Source organism: Podarcis pityusensis, assembly GCF_964106645.2.
Source record: "Podarcis pityusensis genome assembly, chromosome: 7".
Taxonomy (NCBI): Eukaryota; Metazoa; Chordata; class Lepidosauria; order Squamata; family Lacertidae; genus Podarcis; species Podarcis pityusensis.
In genome coordinates this window covers 23,266,161-23,288,532 of record NC_138031.1, presented here as the reverse complement: position 1 = coordinate 23,288,532, position 22,372 = coordinate 23,266,161, and the positions used below count along the sequence as shown (strand labels likewise).

At 42.9% G+C, this 22,372-nt stretch overlaps 1 protein-coding gene and 1 long non-coding RNA gene across 2 annotated transcripts; one reads left to right on the top strand and one right to left on the bottom strand.

Annotated features, from left to right (window-relative positions):
• The first annotated feature begins 581 nt into the window (after positions 1–581).
• LOC308481196 lies at positions 582–6,654 on the top strand. Its single transcript, XR_013988524.1, has 2 exons — positions 582–699; positions 1,734–6,654. It is a non-coding gene; the product is annotated as an uncharacterized lncRNA (long non-coding RNA).
• Positions 6,653–18,181, bottom strand: ZNF706 (zinc finger protein 706). The gene is made up of 4 exons (XM_081013212.1): positions 17,988–18,181; positions 10,913–11,049; positions 8,700–8,805; positions 6,653–8,299 (listed from the first exon to the last, which is right to left on the bottom strand). Exons 2-3 carry the CDS (start codon positions 11,045–11,047, stop codon positions 8,710–8,712), a joined length of 231 nt encoding a protein of 76 aa, XP_080869338.1. The 5' UTR covers positions 11,048–11,049; positions 17,988–18,181; the 3' UTR covers positions 6,653–8,299; positions 8,700–8,709.
• Between the last annotated feature and the right edge of the window lie 4,191 nt (positions 18,182–22,372).

The following is a 22,372-nucleotide window of genomic DNA, read 5'->3' as shown; positions in this document are numbered from 1 at the left end:
GCCTGGCCTCCTCAAATATTTTATTGAGAGGGCCAAAGGGCTCCTATGGCTGCTGGACTTCTTCCTAACCAAGACGACTTCTCTTTGGCACTGTTTTGAACCATTCTCCCTATCCACACTTCTGGTCGGGGCAGAACCTTGTGCCCAAACGTCAGTTCAGGACTCTTTCTGGGCAAAGAGATCAAACTGTGGTTGAACCGTACTACTTCAGACTTCAAGGGAATGGGGTGGACGGGTTATGCACAACAACATTCATCGATCTGGAAAACCAGCATGTCAGGGAGGCCAAAAGACAACAACACGTTGCCCTAACCTTCTAAAGAGTTTTGTTGCTGTTGCTTCATCTAGAGCTTCAGTCTGGTAATATTTCACCATGTGCTGTTTGTCTAGACCAGCTTATGGCCTGTGCTGGGCTGCAGCTAACAGGAGCTGACGTCCAAAATACCTTGAGGGCACCAAGTTGCAAAAGGTCCGTCTAGAACAGTGTTTCCCAAACTTGTGTCTCCACCTGTTTTTGGACTACAACTCCCATCATCCCTAGCTAGCAGGACCAGTGGCCAGGGATGATGGGAATTGTAGTCCCAAAACAGCTGGAGACCCAAGTTTGGGAGACCCTGGTCTAGGCCTAGCTTAAGCTCCATACATAAGCAAGCCCTGTGATGTTTCCTGTACTTTCTCATCTTGTATATTTACACCCAGGTATGCCCATTCATTTATTAGCAATTTGACAATAGCAGATGGCCCAGTGGAGCTGTGCCCTTCCTAACCTCCTGCTGGCCAAGTTGCTGCTGCATACAGGATGAGCAGTGAGGTGAGGCTGGCTTGGTGCAAACACGCCAGTGGAGCCAATCCCCTTCCCTCCATGACTCAAGAGGCCGTCTGGGTGGAGCAAGGAGCTTTCTGTATTCATGGAAGCTTCCCGTGCATTTGGGAATCCTGACGCTCCAGCTACTGCACAGGAGCTCCCAGAAATACAGGGCGCTTCTTGCTTCAGATAGTCGGCCTCTAGCTCAGTCAGAACGTCTGAAGGGGACTTACCTGGAATTTCCACATTCAGGGGTGCAATACCTCCGAGTACAGGGTGGTTTTAGGAAAGGACTCTTGGCTTTTCCGACCTGCTAGTGAGCGCTCAAAAGCATCCGGGGGCTAGTTCTGGAGGGGGCTGGTCTCTCTTTAATCACCCATCTGATGGCTGGAGCCCAAGGCTCACTCTGCCTTAGACTGCACAGCAGCAAGACTACTGGTGAAATGATGGTGATGAGCAATGTGTTTATTGGGCGAGAGGCCCGAGATCTCAGAATGACTCAAAGTCAGATCTCCCATTAACGAAGGAATCTAGGGCCACCTGCTGCAATACTGGCACAGGAAGGCAGAGCCTGAGAGGCAAAAGGATTACGACACGGGTTTCTACCTGTCCAAGCCACACACCCAAGCAGTCATCCTTCAGAAAAGAGTAAATGACTATTACCATCCTTGACAAAGCATAGGGGAGAATTCCCATTCCCAGGCAAGTTGAAGTTTAATCCAGATTTGATATAAATCAAAGTTAAAACCAGAGTTTAAACCTGTACCTGTCAACAGGTACAACTTTCATTATCATTAAATATTCTGGAATATTTGGCACAGGAGGTGTTTTAGTTTTAGTTTTTGCATAATTTTTATTCAACATGATATTTAGAGCATGCAATAAGATTTGTTTTAAAACTGGAAGAAATAGATTTTTTGGGGGACAGATCATATGAATTCTTCCAAGCATGTGAGGTGTTAGCAGAACTATGGCATTAGACAGATTTATGATCCCACTTCCTGGCAAGGATAAAGTGGGAAAGTGATGTAAGAAGATGCTATTAGGAATCCGCATTGGCTCTTTGAACTACAGATCGGAATGTACTTTCATGCCTACAGTTTGTTTCATTAAACTTTGGTTCCCTACCTGTTCACTGCAGGGTGTTTCATTCCATCTCACTGAAAAGGGTACAGTCTGGCTGAGGCTATTCCCTTTCCTTTAATTCAAATATGTACCTCCATCGCAACCAGGATGGGAAAAGAAAAGCAATTCTAATTCCGAAATCTTAAGGTCACTTTCCATGTTAAAAATACTTTGTATACTGATTTAGCACTTTGAGGTTAACAAAAGAATCAACAGTAGGTAGGAAGGCGACTGGGAGCTTTATGGCAATAAGGAGGAAGATTTATAGCTCTACCTTGAGAGATATTGTAGAGCTGTACAAAAAGAAAAGAGAAAGGATGCAGGAACAGACAAGCAAAATGATCACAGGACTGGAGCATCTTAAGTAAGAGGAAAGGTTATATTTGGGGCTTTGTAGTTTAGAAATGAGGCAAGGTGAGACAAGTTAGAGGGATACAGAATTAAGTACGATGTGGAGAAAATAAGACTTTCCTCTTTTCATAATACCAGAATCTGGAGTCATCCCATGAAACTGTTTAGAACAGAAGAAGAAGAAGTTTGGATTTGATATCCCGCTTTATCACTACCCGAAGGAGTCTCAAAGCAGCTAACATTCTCCTTTCCCTTCCTCCCCCACAACAAACACTCTGTGAGGTGAATGGGGCTGAGAGACTTCAGAGAAGTGTGACTAGCCCAAGGTCACCCAGCAGCTGCATGTGGAGGAGCGGGGACGCAAACCCGGTTCACCAGATTACGAGTCCACCGCTCTTAACCACTACACCACAGTGGCTCCCAGACAAAAGATAGCACTTCTTCACGCTTCTTCGCACAAGTGCATAAGGAAGTGATGGCATCCCCTTGCAAAAGCTTAAACACCTTGGAAAGGGGATTAGATAAATGAATGAAGGGCACGGCTGCTAGTCCTCATGATGGCTGAATAGGCTGCCTCTAAGGTCAGAGGTGCTATATGCCTCTGAATGCCAGTGTATTTGTATTTATTTCATAAAATTTATATACAGCAGCAGCAGTGGAGAACCTCCACCAGGGGTCCTAATTGGGACTGCTAGGGCTGTTTTTCCCAAGCCACCTGCACCTGACCTCATATGCCAACCTGGCATCAGGTGTGGCACAGGCACAGATGCAGCTGCAGAGGAACAACCAGGAACCTTAAAAGGCACTCTCGGTTGTTCCTTGGCAAGCAGGGCTTGCATTCGGCTCCATGGTGAGAGGGCCTGATCTCTGCTGAATGCAGTGCTAGAATGATAGTGGCGCTTGGTGCCCTTTAAATACCTGGCAACACACCTGCAGGAGAGGAAGCAGCTGACTGAATGAGGGAGGGGTCTCATGTAGGAGTGTTAGCATTGCAAGACTCTACATGCATTTATATTAAATAATACAAAAGGAACTTTGGGTGAGGCATGGGGGAAATGTTCACACCCAACAGGGGACAGTGACAGTGTTATATGCTGACCCCTTCTAGAAATGACTATTTCAGGCTATCTAATGGGAAATTTCCTTACATCATACCATTAACATGCTCTGAAAGCAAGTAACCAGATTAATTTTTATAACTTCAATACAGAACATTAAGAAAACAACCAAATACAATCCAATTTAGTTAGGATGCACAGAATACAGCAACACAGAAATCTTCCAAGCTGAAACTGCTTACGTCAGCAAAATCTTAAGTCTTGGGTGTGCAATTATCATAATCACAAAAAATTGGTTACATATTGCGGAGTGGTCAGATGACACTTGGAACAGCAGTTCTGTTTATTCGTGGCATACATTATTGGACGCACTATTCACTCCTGGAAAACAGAACACTAATCTGAGTGTTATCCCTTATTGCGCCATGATGGTCAGCTGCTTTATGAAATTGCTGTGACCCCCAATTATGTTTGCCAGAATTTTCTGTGTATTATGCATACATGCTCCAATCATACAGTAAGTTACAAATACAAGCCCTGTGAAGCAGTCTTAGAAAAACATCTTTATCGAGCTAAAGGAAGTTCTTCAAGGTCAGAACCAGTCTATCTCTGAATACCACGTGCTCTTAGGCCGGGAGAACTGCCTTCATAAGCTGTTTATGTGCTTGCTGAAGACATCTTCTTTAAATATAATCCTGGACTAGATGGACTCTCAAACTGATGCTACAGGGTTTAAACCACAGTTTAAACAGTGGAGGTTTACATAGAATTCCAAGGAACCTCAAAGTCTGCCCAGTCCAGTGATTCCCACTTTCCCCTCCTGATTTTCCTGCCTGTTGTAGCAACTATAATGTGCAGTGCAATATGCTGTCTGAAAATATGCTTTTTTCCTTACTGTCTTTTATGTTTTATTTTATTTCATAGAATTCAAGTTGCATTGCAATACAAAAACAATATAAGAAATAAAAAACAGCAAAAACAGTTTTAAAAAAATCTTTATGAATATTTAATAATGACATGCTGCAGACTATCTGAATAAAGCTCATGGACCACAAGAAGTCCAGAGACCATTTGGGGAACACCTGATCCTTCCAACCACATGCACTCCACTCCTATAGCAGTTCCAAGAGGTGGCATCCCCAATAAGGATGTCAACATTCTGCTCTTAGAGGCCAGTCAGGTGCCTGTGGGAATCCTGCAAGCAGAATGTGAACACAAGAACCCCCTGCCCATCTTGTGGCTTCCAGCAACTGGTATTCAAGAGCATTACTCCCACCAGTAGCAGAGGTGCAGCAGAGCCATCATGGCTAGTAGCCCTTGATAATCCTCTATTCATTTATTGAATCCTCTTTTAAAGCCATCTAGGTTGGTGGCCATCACTGCTTCCTCTGGTTAAACCCAACGTCTTCGCTTAAGGACTTGTAATGGAGGAGAGCCCACCATCTCCCAAAGCAGTCTCTTCCACCCTTTTAACCATCTGTACCATCAGGAGGCTCTTCCTAATATTTATTGTGATAGTGTGCCTGTGCAACATACAGCCCTCAAGGCCGCCAGTCCTCATCCACTGATTTAATCCAGACTCGACTCCTCGTAATTTGAAGTCGTTGGTTCAAATTCTCCCCTCCAGAGCAACAGAAAACAATGAGCTCTATCAACTTTGCAACAGTCCTCCAAAATATATTCCAACACCTGGCAGCTTTCAGCCCTTTTGAAGAATATAGATGTTAGATTTTACCTTTGCAAATGTTATAAACTGTCGTGCATTAAGGAAGTCATAACCTGGTGATGTGCAAATCGCTACCAGAGTAACTTGAGCCACCCAATGAATGAGTGCATTAAGTCTGCATCTTCCAAGCATGCTGTGTAGTCATCCCCTGAAGATCTCTGCAGCGAGACATGCAATTTCGTCTGAGTGCTGCAGCTGTACTGTTCTCCTAGCAAGGCAAAAAAGAACCTAGATAGCACGTAGCTGGAGTGAAGAAAGAACCCAGTACTTGATATGACCTATAAAGCTCAGCTGGCCTGTTAAGAGACAAAACCTGCCTGACAGTGTAGTATTTGACACTGTACATGTAAGTTTCACAAGGGTTCTTGCTAATGCCCAGAGTTCAAGGTTAGGCAGCATTCCAGAGACTAGGTATTCACACTCTTTCACAAGAGAATGCTGTTTCAGCAAATCTACATGCATATAGTGCTGGAAACTTTGATATGACTATGAGCAATTTTGTATGATGCGACTGAGTGACGGCAATAGCACATTTCCCCCAAGATTATGGGTTTGCCTCAAGTGCTACATGCATAGAGTGACCTTGTGCAATGGAATCTGCTCTTCTCCTCTCTACGTACCCCGCAAATCTGTACCATAGGGTCCCCAAAACTTCTAGAACAGATTTTGGGGGTGTGCAGGGGATTGTATGGCAGAGGAGAGGGAAGTTCCATAGTGCGTGCAGTAGTCTACTGCATAAGCATAATGGCAGTGCTGGATACAACCCTGTATCGTGTTTATTTCAAGTATGACTTAATCAATAGACAAACATCTGTTCATTACAGCGAAGCACTTTTGGCAATTCACCAGGACTTTTGCTGCGATGCTACTTTACCTTATCTTGGTGCTTCCAAACCCAAGTTATTCGTGCTTAAGAGAGTTGAGTGAAATGCTTGCTGTCATTTCCATTCCCTGTACTAAACAAATTGCTAAAGCTGCCCAGCTAGCATCAAAGCTTTAATAAAATGACACTTGCTTTAAGTAGGCAGGAAATATCACATTTTACACTTTTGCTTTTTAAAAGATTTTAATCAGACACATTACACTGCACAATTGTGTCTTTATCCAGGATTAACAGGGTACCATCCACAAGATTTGGAAAGAATATTTTTTTCCACATTTATCCCCATCTCTTTAACTCAGCACAGAGAATTCAAGGTTCCTACCACCTCAGTTTTCTCTCCCCCCACCCCGCATGTTAGCTCCCATGTGTGTTGACCTTCCAAGATTCTGTGGTGGCTTTTAACTGATTAGAAAACAAATTATCTGCTGGTAACAGCATTAGTATAGTGTACAAAATCAAGATCTAACTTGCTCAGTGCATAAACACAATGCTACTGATGACAACCATTTTTTTAAAAAAATGCAAATTCTGCATATAAATGGTTCAGTTGTCCTACGGCTAGTAGGAAACTTATGCTTAATTGTTCCCAAATAATTTAGAAGAAAACCCTCTTTTATTTACTGCTCTGAGGTCTGAAATAATACATGACAAGTATCAGCTTTAGGAATGAACTTATTTAAAGGTGGTGTTTTTTTTAACCCCCCCCCCCAAAAAAAAGTCTACTAAAAGTAAAAATTAGTGAACAAGTGTCTTTCAGTTTAAAAAGCACTCAGTTTCAACATTTAAGCATACCACAGCAGTTTGGAAGGCAGATTTCTTGCCTACTGGGACCTAGCTATCATATGATGAACAGGCTGTAATTATCAAGTGAGGAAACAAAACGAACCAAAAGGCTACATTCTAATGTCAGGGGTACAATGCAATGACAGCTACAAAACTGTGAAGATTCATTCCAGAATGACTATAGTAAAGGCAGATGAACTTAAATGGCATAGATCAGACGGGTTAACAAATGCACAAACTGCTATTTACCTTTCTGTATCAAATGTGCAACCTGCATGGGCATGCTTAAGTAAAGAATTAACTGTTTAAAAGATTAAACGACCCAGGCACAAAGCAAAGAGAAGTTGGTCAATATTTCCTTCCAAATATCCAATCAATGGGAAAGCAATAATGCCCATGTCAGTCATCTGCTTCCAACATAAAATGGATTTGCAGTTCTTTCCAGTAAAAAGCAAGTAAGACAGAGCTCCAAAACATGGGCACTATGCATCTGACATTAGAATCTAGTTCAAAATGAAATTTGGATAGTCCAGACATAAACCAATGCTGCAAGATAGGAAAAAAGTAACACCTATCCTGCTACCATTCATCAGTTCCAACTAATCAAAGCTCAGCTAGTTATTATTTCCATTTCGTTAGTTATTATCTCCATTTTGTGTGCCATCCTGTTCTTTGAAACAGATTTATTTAACATTTGCTTTCAAACAAGGAAACCGTTACAGTAGTCATTTTTTACACACTAATGTAGCCAGTGTGGCTGACTTCTCATAGGTGCATTTAAGAGTTTCCACAGTGGAACTTCACAACAGAGATAAATTATTTTAACTTGCTATGGCGAATATGATCATTCAGATCACACCAAAACAAAACTTCAGTTCTACTATACTTCCACCAGCCTGCCAACTAGCATGAGGATTCACTGGTACTGCACTTGTCTCCAGTGCATAAATTTAAGGTAAAAGCTCATTTATATACAAGAATGAAATTTCATAAGGGTCAGTAGAGCAGGCACTCCAAACTAAACAGAGGTGAAAGAAAACACTACTTCGGTCAAAGACATTAAGTGTTTTAGAAAATAACCAGGCTCAAAGCAAGTAGCATACCGAATGGAGAAAGAATTTTTTAGTTAATGTGGACTCAACAGTAATAAGTGTTACAGAGCAAATGACACCATTTAGTTTTTGGCTGTGGGAGAAGTCCACTTGTTAGGATTTCGTAAGGCAAATAAAACAGGTATTGAAAACAGAACTTCTACAAGTATTTTACCTGCGATATTGTAAAATCAAAGTACTATTTTATTAAATGAGTTATTTTACACAATATGAACATCAATATAATTACAACTGTAAAAAATTTAAGAATGAACCAATTTTCAGATTTCCAAGTAGGGCACAACTGTACAGTTACATAGATTCATCTTTACATGACGCCCAAGAGGAACAGCATAAAAATATGAATGTTTCTATAGCCCCTTCATTTTTGCTGATCAACAGTTTGTTAGAAAAGCAGCTGCAGGTTTGTTATGCAATGTCTGACAGTAGAAGAGTCAATAGGTTCCATGAATTCACCTGCAACACAAGAGTAATATTGTTAAATACAGTCTTATTGTCTCATCGAGTTACTAGCATCTAATGATTCAATTGAATGTCATTTCATAAGTAAATGAACTGAACCTCCCTGAACCCTTGCAACAGATAAACACAACAAAATTAGAAGATTACACACATTTATCTTCTCACAGACTTGTTGCCAATTCTGGCAACTCTCCAAGTTGCTACGTAATGCCCTGGCTATATCAAAATAAAGTTCTAAATATGAGAAGCAACAAAACCAAAATCCTTGTTTATGCTTTAAGTTAGCTCCCAATTTTCATAAAACCTATATTGTAGATTAAATCCATTTGATGCAGTTTTACTTATGATATATACTAAATTTATTTAATTCAAAACTTAAATACTAAGCATTCACCTGTGAGCTTTTACGCCTGAACATCTGCCAGTTCTGGAGGGAGCGGAGTCTTCGGATGCTTGCTCTCAAAGTGCTGTTTGAAGGTCTTGGGATCTGGCATCTGTGTCTGATTAAGGAGAGAATGGAGCTTTATGCAAGGCAAAATCCCAAACAGACTCAAATACAGCTTCTTCTCCCTGAATCCTAAAGGACTGCATTAGGGTTTTTGGCTCAAGAGCAGCCAAATTTTGGGAGGGACTGTTCCTCATTCTTTGCCACCTCCTAACTTCCCTGCTTTGTTCTACCTACTCATTCCTACTCAATTCTTACCCTTTTCACAAATTGTACATAAAATTGTGCTCCCTCCCTGCCTGCTATTTGGCTAGTATTTCATGGGTATTCCTTCCTGAAACCAGTGAATTCAGTTTTAACTTCAGTTTTTTGCCTGTTGGGAAGTACAAAATTATTATTTATTACATTTATATACTGCCCTTCATCTGAAGATCACAGGACAGTTTACAATATAAAAACACAACATGCATAATATAATAATAAAAAATAACCCTCCCTCAACACATTTCAAAGGCCATAGACTGTTTAACAGCAAAGAGCCTGGTTGAAGAGCAATGTTTTCCCTTTGTGCCTAAAAATATGTAATGAAGGTGCCAGGAGAGCTTCCCTGGGGAGAGCATTCCACAAATGGGGAGCCATCATTTTAAAAATAGCCTGTTGGGTATTAATGGGAAGAGGTATCAAGAGCCGACTTTCGGTGATGGGCATACGGGAGGGGGCTCACCTTCTCTAACAGCTCACCTGGGTTTTACAGTAGGTGCAGATGAGGGAGAATTCATACCACCCCTGCCAGCCCACTCCCCTATCAGCATGCAACTCCTGGTCACCAAAGGTTACTAGACTAGTGCCTAAATATAAGGCTAAACTTACAAGCAAGACACTCACCAAATACTGGGAATGTATAGAAACACTGTCTAGAAACAGGCAGGTCCCTATGTAACAAGCAGTCTCCCCCAGTATTTGACCAAAATCCCTGCTTCACCAAGTCCTGCACTGTTATTCAGTTGCGTATCCAAGCAGTACCTGTTCCATTTTTTACTCCTCGTTGCACACATCTGTTTGTCCATCCTGCCCATTTTTATCATACGCTGTTCTGTAGGATACTTATTGCTATTGTTTATCAATTATGTTATTATATCTGCTTTCAACTGTATGCTGCCTTGAGTCTCTCACACTGAAGGGAAGCCTGTTGTTAAACTGCCCAGAGGACACACTGTTAGCTGGGTAGCATATAAATAAATAAAAATCAGAAATCTCTTGCCCAGGAACCCACAAAGTGAGGATGTTCCCATTTCCTTCTCCCTCACCTCTTAACCTACTGATTTACTACACGGCATGTGCATGCTGTCACACCCTCCAACTCTTCGAAGCAAAGCGCATGCAATTCCCCAAGTGTTGCAGAAATGATAGGCACTACCGATAACATACACTTTCATCTGATACAAGATTCAAGTGTTTACCATGTAACCTTTTTGACTTGCTAGCACAGGATACCCAACAACTGAAATCAGTAGTAGGAGACTGAACTCATACAAAGAGGCACAAGTTGATATAATAGCCGGTGACAATGCAAAGGGTGTGTTAAAACTTTATGTAGGTTCTTCTGTACAGTGGTGCCTCGCAAGACGAAATTAATTCGTTCCGCGAGTTTTGTCGTCTTGCGATTTTTTTCGTCTTGCGAAGCACGGTGTCGGAAAAGTTTTGGAAAAGCTTCAAAAATCACCAAAGTCTTTAAAAACCTCAAAAAAGGCTACCACACCGCGTTCTATGAGTTGCTCCTCGAAGTCAAGTCGCAACTATATTAACGGTGTTAAGAAAAAGGAAACAAACTTGCAAGACGTTTCCGTCTTGCGAAGCAAGCCCATAGGGAAAATCGTCTTGCGAAGCAGCTCAAAAAACAAAAAACCCTTTCGTCTAGCGAGTTTTTCGTCTTGCGAGGCATTCGTCTTGCGGGGCACCACTGTACTGCCTATGGAGAAGAGAATTCTAGGGAATTATATGAAGGAAAAAGAGCATAGGGAATCCAGAGTCAAATTATCAATTCCATATCTAGAGTGCATATGTAGCACACAACACACATAGATGTTATTTGTCTCTTCCATACAAGTCAAACTTGGGGCCTGGAAAGATTGCCACAATGCTTCATTTTCAAAGCCTCTTACCCTACAGACGGTGCAGGTGTATATTAGAGCAGCTTTAGCTGCAGCCTTCTGATCATGGCCTTGTTTCTTCTTTGCCCCAGCTTGCTTTTTGGCATTCTTCTGCTGTGACTGGATCTTCTGTTGTCCACGAGCCATATCTAAAAATAAGTGCAAAAGGCATTATAGCAGACTGAACCGTATGAGCAATCTAAGGCATATTTGCTCAGAAACAAATGGCTTCAAGTTAAAAGAATTTGCTCACTACTGTGTTTAGGATTGCAGCCATAGCATTTAAGCACTTCTTAAGAGCCAGCCTCTATCTAGAAAAAGCATATTTTTGTAATTACTTGCCCAGGTACTTTCCTCACAACTAGCATAGGTGCCCCATCATTTATTCCCATAAATGAGACAAGAGTGGTTCCACAGATTACAACTAAGAGAATATTTATTCTGTTACAAGGAGGAGGAATTTGGAGGAAAGAATTCAGGCTCAAACCCCTCCATTTAGTTAGAGCAATTGAAGGTGGTGCTATATTTGAGAAGAAACACATGGCTGCTACTGAAACTGGTAGTCCTGGGTCAAATTACAAAACTATCCTGTGTCCTGACATAATTACTGCTGTGCGTTTCCCTGCTCCTGACAGCCAATGATTTGGTGACAGCCCAATTACAGCCCTATACTGTTTCAAGGTACTCTTAGATTAAGTACACATTGTTCCATTCACACGGATATAAATCAGTCACAGAACACAAGGAATTCAACACCTTTATTACTCCAACTAGACTTGGGAGAACTCTAGCCTCTATGAAGTTATTTGTCAGCTATGCTAGGATAATAGTATTTCTGAACTCACTACTGTAGTTGAAAATAAAGGGACATGAACTGACCAGCCACAAAAAGCCACACACACAAAAGGGGGGGTGTGTGTGCTTATTAAGAAAAATGTCTTACACCATCAATCCCCCCAGATGCTACTGGAAACAATGGGTTAAAATGGTCAGGAATGTTTAAAAAAATACTCCAATTCTCCCTTACAAATACATGTCTCTGTACCCACATTCATATCACAAGGCAAACAGAGAAGGGAACACATTTACCAAGGACACTTTGCTTACAAAGCAGGGAAACTTTCTTTTTTATATTTTACACCAAGAGATATTCTTGATTTGTGCCCTACCCTTTCTTCAAGTACTTATAGATAGGAGGTATGATGTTATCCCTTCTTATTCCTCAAACAACTCTATGGGGTAGGTTATGTTGAGCGTATCATTATGGTCCTATATTATTAAGGGAGCTTTATGATTGAGCAAGATTTACATTAATGTCTAAGTTTGCCATCAAAAGTGACCTAGTAATTCTTTCCCACACTATAGCCAGTGCTCATTCCCCAGGTAACACATGAACTCAGAATAATTTCCACCCAGTTCTGGTTTACTTCTGATTGCTCCTTGTATCATTGTGCAAGTGTGTAACATGAAGCTAGAGTCTGTCACAATATGCTGTTTCAGAGCATTTACAGTGTTTTGTTGCAAGAGACCAAGAAGACTGAAGAGTGACAGACAACCAGAGCCTGCCTACACTTCTCCAAGACACCTAGGTTATCCCAGTGTACTCTTGAGTGTGAGTGTGTGTGTGTGTGTGTCCTAGCAGCTTGATAATTTTAACTATTCCCCTGCAAGCATAATCAAGTTGTGATACTAACACAAAACAAACCTCCCAAAATGGAAAGCTGCATATAACTGCATAATTTTTACAAGATATGCCAGTGTGGTGTAGTGGTTAAGAGCGGTAGTCATGTAATCTGGGGAACCGGGTTCGCGTCTCCGCTCCTCCACATGCAGCTGCTGGGTAACCTTGGGCTAGTCACACTTCTCTGAAGTCTCTCAGCCTCACTCACCTCACAGAGTGTTTGTTGTGGGGGAGGAAGGGAAAGGAGATTGTTAGCCGCTTTGAGACTCCTGAAGGGGAGTGAAAGGCGGGATATCAAATCCAAACTCTTCTCTTCTCTTCGTCCTACTGAGGCTCACGTGACTGCTTAGTATACATAGCATCCAATTTTTTTAAAAAGTCAACTTCTCATATGAGTTTTAGCTGATTAGTTTGCATAGTTTGAAGTCAAGTACAAATAGTTCTGAAGCAAAATACACACTTTGTGATCGTATGGCACAGACATAAAAGAGAGAGATGAGGGATATTCTTAAGATTTTGTTTGTCATTGTACTTTTCAAATACAGCTGTATTAAAAATGCTTTTAAAATCGGGTATCCTTTTAGACATTGAAAATATTTTATCACTGATTAACTACGTAAGAGATTTTCTTATAAACCGCTTAGAGGTTTTCTTACAATCAAGCAGTATATAAATTTTGGCATTAAAAGAAGCTGGTATGGCCACTCCTAAAGAAGTCCGCACTGGTCTCCATGGTTTGTGATAGTTACCAACCAGTTGTAAATGAAGATGACATGGGTAGTGGCAGAACAACAGGAGACATTCTTGGAAGAGATCAATTATCTAGAACCATTGCAGTCTGAATTCAGGCATGATTTTGGGACGAATTGGCCTGTTACCCTGATAGATTACTTTAATTGAGAGAGACAAGGAGAGTGAGATTTCTGCAGGTTTCTGTACCACTGACCATGGCATCCTCCAGGATAGGCTATGTCTGGCTTTAGTGTGGTGGCACCTGCCCTTTGGCTTGTGCTTCCAGTGATTATCAGGCAGCCCCCTAGAGTACCGGCATTTTGGCGCCTGCTTACAGCTCACCTGTTCACTCTGGCTTCCCCCAAATAGTGATTCAGTAAAGTTGATATATTAATTTTGATTTGTGATGTTTTGTATTTGTTTTATGACTATAATTTTATTCTATGCTGTTCACAGCCATGATATTTTTCTTAAAGTCAGCGGCGTAGAACCTGCATTCCTCCTGATATTGTTGTACTCCCAACAGCCCCAGTCAGCAATGCCAGTGTTCAGGGGCGATGAGAGTTGTAGTTCAACAAGATCTGGAGAGCTACAGATTCCCTATTCCTGATATAGAATTAGATATGCAATGGAATGACAGCCTATACTTTTTTGGGCTTGCTCCTAGGTTTATTATTTATTCCAAAAACAGTGGTACCTCGGGATGCGAACAGGAGCCGTTCCAGAGCCCCGTTCGCATCCTGAGAACGTAAAACGCAACAGCATGTCTGCGGGTCGCGTTTTGTCGCTTCCGCGCATGTGCGTGACATCATTTTGACCATCTGCGCATGCGTGAGCGGCGCAACCCGGAAGTAACACGCTTCGTTACTTCCGGGTCGCCGTGGAGCACAACCCGAAAATACTTATCCTGAAGCATATTTATCCCTAGGTATGACTGTATAAACTGGCCATTATCAAAATATGCAACTCAAGAGGTTGAACGCCTGTTTTGCATGCAAAAAACCCCAAACTCAACTTGTGATGTCTCCACAAACTCTGGAGAGCCACTGCTGCCAAACAGTGCTGACAATACCAAGCTAAAGGGACTGATTTTTAGAAGGCTGTTCCGAATAAAGGGATGTTCATGCAAACAGGAAAATGGTACACTAAAGCCATTATTAACTTTTGATAACAGGAGCAGTATCAAGTAACAATGGCCAGCTTCAAAACAACCCCAAAGCCCAGGTGAATAAGCATGTATTGAGTTACTGACAAAAACTGCACACCAGGCATGTCCAAAGTCTGCTTTGGGGGTATAATCCAGCCTGGCGGTCGACTTAACCTGGCCACTCTGTGTCAGTTTATTTTCTGGGGTAAAATCCTAAAAAAACCTCAACAACTTCAATCCTAAAAAAAGGTCAAAAACTTTGGTTGGCCCTCACAGCCTTCACTTCATCAAATCTGGCCCTCTTTGAAAAAAAGTTTGAACACCACTGCTCCACACTGAAGATGGCTTGAATTCAGAACAAGACAGAACTCTCCTGCAAATTTCAGTGACTGGGTCAGCAGAAAAAGGGAGACATACTCCTTCCAAGTCTCTGAGTTCCTCAAACACAGTTTATCTTCCTGTATCATTTTCCTCAGAGCATTCCATCCACATGCCAGCAAAGTGATTCACGAGGAAAAGGCAGAGAGACCTATATTCATGTGGGTCATACTCCAACTCCTATGAACCACCCCCAGCATGACCAACCATCAGAGATGATAGGAGTTGTCATCCAGCAATTGGAGGCCCACAGGTTAGCTACCTCTGTTGTACAATGTGTGTGTTCTGACCACAGAGCAGCTCTATAGAAAAGGTCACATATTCTCAGACTACAGATGGGTAACTTTATTATTATATATTCAATTTATATCCCTCCCTTCCTCCCAAAGCAGCCCAGTGAGAACAGTGACAGGGAAGTGAGAATGACTTCACATATGCTGAACCCACATACACTGAATCCATAAAACCAGTGTGACCAGATAAAAGCTTAAGAGTTTTACTATAATTGAACAGCAAAGTTCTCTCATTTTATTAGCATCGGGGATTATTTTTTAAGACTGCAAATATGGTTCTGAAACTTCTGCCTTGCATATTCACATTTTCTATGTTTTAATACAGTCGTACCATGGCTCCCGAACAATCAAAAACCGGAAGTGAGTGTTCCGGTTTTCGAACATTCTTTCAGAAGCCGAAATCATAAGCGATGCTTTGGAGGTCAAATGTTTTTAAGTTGAACGGACTTCCGGAACGGATTCTGTTCGACTTCTGATGTACCACTGTACTGTACATGGGTTCCTCCCCCATCTGCTATCTACATGATCAAAAGTATTTTTGGTGAGATCTCTAGAGCTTCTAATTCCAAAAAACAAGAACAAACTTCTTCTGCATCAAGCCTTGTCTGCACTGTTGCGGTGGCTGGTTATTATTGTTTTTAATACTGAACTGCTGCTAGTGAAGGATAGTTGTGTATATGTGTGTATTATATTGCTACTTCACAGGGCAAACGACAAGATAAAATAGAGAGAACCATCTATACCACCTTGAGTTCCTTGGAGGATATAAATGCAATGTAATTAATAATATGAGAGAAGAACAGTTTCTATTCACTTTCTCCACACCATAAGTAATTTTACTTACGGTGCATGCATAATAATAAGTTATTACCCTGGCAAGATTAATAAAGTAGGGATCAACTGGTTTGCATACTTGTTGCTGATTTCCCAAGATGGTTTCCTCCCCAAATAAAACTCATGCAACTGTTTTGTCATGCCTTGGTGGGTATACTTATGGGTATCTTGGTTGGGACAGCTGAGAATTTAAAAAGGAGGCTGGCCAGGATGTTCATTGTAAAGGCACACCCATGAGACTTCAACCATATCCAATCTGCTAAGTCCTAAAAGAATTTCACTGTCATAACAGCAGGCAGTAATTTCTCCTCTGGAACTGCACACAGCCAACATATGTTATCAGATCCTTCCTTGTTTTCAGCCAGATTCCGATTCCCAGAACAAAACATGTGCATCTAATCTTGCTGTGGTAACCTTCTAACTGTGTATGTCAGGAATATCAGTATTAAATGCCTTCTTCATCAATATTCCTATATTTGGGGTATGGGGCATATAACATGCAGTTTTCCCAAACTCATGAGACTGCAGACTTGTTTCCACTTCTTAACTTAATCAGACAAACCAGGGTAAAAAATGAACAGGCCTTTGCAGCTGAATGTACAAAAAGGTAAAGAAACAAAAATAGAGTAATAAGATTCTGATTAAGCTGTCAAGCATATCACTTGCATAAGAACTTGTTTTCTAGAAGGAAATGTCCAAGTCGGAAAACAACCAGTGCATGTGACCAAGTAACAAATGGTAATGAGGTTTCATATCTCAGGTCTGACACTAGCAGCTGCGTTTTACACACGTAGCACAACACAGATTAATTTACCATTCAGCTTCAATCAAACTCTTATGATATATAATTTTTAATCCTTACTGTACCAAGGAACACACGCAGAGACAGCATTCCAACCTGATTTTAAGCTGTTTCAAGTGTTGATGTGAACAGCAGACTCAGTTCCAACACGTGATGGCAAGGAAAGAAATGAAACAACAAAGAGTAAAGTGTGCCAAGAATGGTGTTTGGCATGAAAGCGTATGAGGCCAAGAGTGGCCAACGCAATACAAATCCTCTTGTTTTGCACAGTCAAGTGCAAGAACCCTAACTGGAGGAAGGAAGGGGGAGCTCACCACCTTCATGCCTGGTTTCCCACTCTGTCCAGCTATCCTTGATACAGCTGGCTAAAAACTTATTTCCAAGAGAGATCATCATGACTTCAATGAAGACGAACATCATATCATTTACCAACTTCACCTTTTCAGGGTGAATTTGGTGCTGCCAGTAAACCTGTTACATGGATAACTAGGGGAAGCCGGGGATCATCTAAAGAGAGGAAACACTGCAAAACTGGTCAGGGGTTTTTTTAAGGTGGAAAAGCCCATTTCAAAAACCTCACAGCACTATGTAAGAAAGTGCAACTTTCTAACAGGCAAACCCAGACAGTCAACCCCCATAGCCATTATTCTACATGATTTATATGTGTAGTGTTCCATTATGTTACTATTATTTATAAGCCGCTTTGGGATTCATTTGAACGAAAAGTGGCATAGAAATATAATAAACCAACCCAATCCCATCATACCCAGCACCTTCCGGCGGGGGCCTAACAGTAACCCCCCCTCCAAACCCTTCCCTCACCCTAAACGTGTTTGGGGTTTTTAAAGGCGGGGGAAACAAATAAATGGGAAATGCCACCACAGGGCAAAACCATAAGGAAACCACAATGTTCCCGAATCCTTCCCCCCCCCCCAAAAAAAAAACTTCCCGTCCGTGAAAGAAGCGGCCATGTGTCCAGCCCCGCAAGAAACACGAGGGGTCTCTTCTACCTTTCTCAGCCCCCCACCCGGGACGGGGAAACTTCCCCACGAGAGGGACGGACGGGACTGAAAAATAAACGCCTCCGGCCGCCGCCCGGCTCGGGTGGAAGAGACTTAAGCCGCCCCGAACAGGCTGCCGGCCTCTCTCCTCTCTCTCCCTCGCCCCCGAGGCCTGGCGGCGGCAGCGCCCAAGCCCCTGCCCTCGCCCCCCGCGTTTACCCGGGCTGTGGGGGTCCCGCCTGCCAGGCGTCCGTCGACAGCTACGGAAGGCTCCGCGCGGCCCAGCAGCAGCAGCTGCCGCCGCCTGCCCGTGAGGATGGAGGAGCCCGTGTGTGTGTGTGTGTGAGAGAGAGGGACGGAGTCTCTCTCGCCGTCCGTCTCCCTGCCCGTCCGGCGGCGGCGGCGGCGGCGAAGTGCGCACGCGCCGCCCCTCCCCGCCGCCGCCGAGAGCCGAGAGTCAGGCCAAGCCAGGCCAGGCCGCTCCCGCCAACGCCTCATCCGGCGGCGGCGGCGGCGGCTGCTGCTGCGCCCGGACCGGGCCAATGGCGGCGCCTCCCTATTACATAACGCGGAGGAAAGGCCTCTCGCTTGGCCTGAGCAGGAAGCCGAGGCGGCGGCGGGGCCTGTCGGAGTTCCCTCCAAAGCACCGTTTCCCTCCGCTTTCCTGTCTGTCAGGGTCACAGTCGGCAAGCGACGGTTTTCCCGCCCGTTGGGGCATCATGGCGGGTTGAAGGGAAGCCGCCCCGCAGGGGAGGGGAAGTCGGTTCCTCACAACAAGCCGTGGAAGAAGAAGAAGAAGAAGAAGAAATAATAATAATGCCGGTCTTTTATAATGCATTCTTTGTGAAGCTTTAGTCAGCCGCAATAATAAACGACGTTCTGCTGCTTTTAATATCTCTCTCTTTCGCCTCCCCCACCGCGCAAGTGTAAAGATCCTTCTCTTGGTTTTTATGGTGGCTTTTGTGTTCAGCTTTCCTTGATGTTTATCATCAGGTCAGCTTGACTCTTCCCCTGACAATAGCTGCTGCTGCGTGCGGCACATAGCGTGGGGGAATCAAAGAAAGCCAAACTCTCCGGTTCATAGAATTGCAGAGTTGGAAGGGACCCCAAGGCTTCATCTAGTCTAACCTCCTGCAATACAGGGATCTCCACTAGATCATGGCAGGTGGCTCTCCCGCCTCTGGTTAGAAACCTCCAAGGAAGGAGAGTCCACCTCCTCCCAGGGGATCTGTTCCTCTGCCAAACAGATCTTACTGTCCAAGCTCTTAGAGGTCAAGTAAGGAAATGTCTGACAAATTTATGTCACACAATGAAAAACCCTGGTGAATCAGACCAGTGATCTCCCCAGCATCCTTTTCCTCATGGGGGTCAACTAGATGCCTTTGGGAAGCCCACAAGTGCAATAATGCCTCACCCCTGTAGCCCCACAACTGATATAGAGACATTGGGCCTGGAGGAAATAAGTCGTCATGAATTTGCCTAATTCCCTTCCCAAACTTAAAAGTTTGTAGCCATCAAGAGGAAGTAAATGCTACAGTGTAACTGTGCTGCGTGAAGAAGTAGTAAAATAAGTACAGTACTAAAAACAGTTAAACATTTAAAAAACAAAGCAGTCAACTAAAAACAAATTAAAATGTGTCAACATAATACATTTCAGGATAGACATGCCTAAACAAAATCGTTTGCAATCCATTTTTGTTTTTACCACGCGGAATAATTGGGTGTTTTCCACTTGGCCGTGGCTCACCTGTGCCTCCAGACCATTAATAAACAAGTTAAAAAGCACTGATCAGGGAGACCCCGCTTCTTTCTTCCATTATGAACACTGCCTCTTTATTCCTACTTTCTGCTTCCTATTATTCAGCCACTTACCAATCCTTAAGATTATCGAATCCTCATTTGCTCTTTTCCTATTGCTGTCCTTGTTTACAGAGGTAAAAAAGAAAGAAAGGAAAATTTCTTCCTCATGTAACCATTGCCTATAATATATAGGGATAAGAGCTGACTTCAAGATGGGCATAAGGACACAACCACATTTGCATGGCCTATTGGGACAGTTCCAGGTCACTTGGTGAAAATACCAAATGGGTAGTTCTCTTCAAAGGCAGGGCCTCACAGGACTGAATATAATAAACTCTCTCAGTGCGAAGAGTTTTAGGATTTTATTCAAAGTTCCGCTCAGAGGAGACCGACTAAAATTAATTGACATAGTTAACCATGGATAACAGTTGGATTTCTCCAAACTCTTGACGTCAGAAAATTACCACTTTGGGGTAATGCCATCGTTTATCTCAGTCCTTCATGCATTTTAGCACGACATAGTTCTGTCTAATGTCCCATTTGAAATAACAATTAATTATGATACCAGAGGAAGAATATTATTAATAAGTGGATATCCTTAAAAATCTTAAGATTTCTCCCCCTGGCCTCCATTCATGACAACTGAAGCAAAATAACAGATTGCAAGCAGCTAATTGTGGCATAGGCCATATCATAAATTCCACAGAAATATGACCAAATAAAAATGCATTTGGCAAGCTATATAACAGAGAAGGAACAGTTCCAATACCCTTTTCATGTGATTTTTGAGGAGAGATTAAAATGACAGATAATATGCTTAGATATTGGAAACAAATTTTCTAGTCAGAAATAATTGGAAGAAGCAAATGATACAGCTGCAAGTATTAAAATCTAACCCCACTCACTTGCGAGAAAGCCCCACTGAATTTAATAGGACTTCTGAGTAGACGTGGTTAGGATCGTGCTGCTGCACAAGAGCACTATGGAGGCAAGCCTATGACAAAATCTCCTGGGATAGGCAGCTTAGGGTACAGCAGATCTCCAGTTCAGCTGGCTGATTCCCAGTTCAGCTGGCATTAAGTCCCCCACCCCAGCTCAGCCAAAGATACATTGGCGTAACTTGCTCATCCCAGTTCAGCTGAATGAGCTGAGACTGGTGAAAGGCATTCCTAGGCTATGGTGGGACTAGGACTAGAAAGGGAGGACTTAGGCTGGATCCTAAGCCTATTCAGCTTGGTCACATCATCTGGCACCCAACACTGTTTTTTTAAAGGCTTGCTTTCCTTCTGCCAGGTAGCTGCAGCCCCACTGATGAACCAAGTCTGCTGTAACATTAAGCTGGCTTAACTTATGATTCACACTAGCTTCCATAGGAATGCTCCCTAAACTAGCTACTATAGCCCAGTTTAACATAGGCAGTAGAATTATGAATGCTTACTATGGGACAGATGGCAGTGCATTCCAGCATGTTCTTGGGTACCATGGTTAGCTTTTGTAAACGTGCTGTCTGTGGCCATTCCTGAAATAGCTTTTGCTTCCTTGCGTCCGATAGCTGTGACACAATCGTGCCATTGTATCTAATTACGCAAGAGCTTTGTTTATCATAGTGTAAAATTTAACATTCCATTTGACACTTCTGAAAGGAGAGGGAACTTAACAGACTTCTAGCAGCAGTGAAGAGAGTAGCTGCCCAAAATGGACAACAATGGGAATAACAGAGTGCGGTTAGCTAGGATAAGTGCTCAAAGTAATAGACTGAGGAACCGACAAAGGCCATAATTTATGGAATTCAAGTACAGTGGTACCTCGAGTTATAAACACCTTGGGTTGCAAACACTTCGGCTTACAGACTCCGCTAACACGGAAGTAGTACCTCAGGTTAAGAACTTTACCTCAGGATGAGAACAGAAATCGTGCGGCGACAGCAGCAGGAGGCCCCATTAGCTAAAGTGGTATCTCAGGCTTTGAGGTCCTCTCCCCTAGCATGGAAGACGAAGAGCAGACTCCATTTGAGGATCTCTCCCTCATTACAGTCGATCAGGTATATGAAGACGAGCAGCAAAATCAGTCCTCAGGGAATGTGCAGGCGACCTTGGAACGGACAGCTCATGGAAGAACCCCGACCAAACCTAAGAGGAGGCGTGTAGTGGTGATAGGGGATTCCCTACTGAGGGGAACAGAAGCAGTGATCTGTGGGCCTGACAAGATGTCTCGGGAAGTGTGCTGTCTCCCCGGGGCTAAGATCCAAGATGTAACTGAACGACTGCAAGGAATCATAAAACCCACTGACAAATACCCCTTCCTCTTGGTTCATGTGGGAACCAATGACACTGTAAGCAATAGCCTCCAGAAGATCAAAAGAGACTACGAGGCTCTGGGCAGGAAATTGAAGCAATTAAATGCACAAATTGTCATCTCATCTGTGCTCCCAGTTGAACGACGTGGCCCAGGGAGAGAGGGAAAAATAGTGGAAGTGAACAGCTGGCTTTGCAAATGGTGTAAACAGGAACGGTTTGGATTCTTAGATCACGGACTGCAGTTTCTTGAAGATGGACTTCTGGCAAGCGATGGGCTGCACCTCACAACGGTTGGGAGGAATGTTTTTGCCAAAAATCTCAGAAACCTCATCAGGAGGGCTTTAAACTGACTAATGTGGGGGAGGGAGACAGTGCTCCTGACGGTAGGAGTCTATCAATTGATGAAGTTGATCATCCAAATGTCATAGACCAAATGGAGCAAACAGCACGCAGACCTAGTGGTGGGAGGAAAAAATCCTTAAATAAGAGACACGGGGGAATGATTAA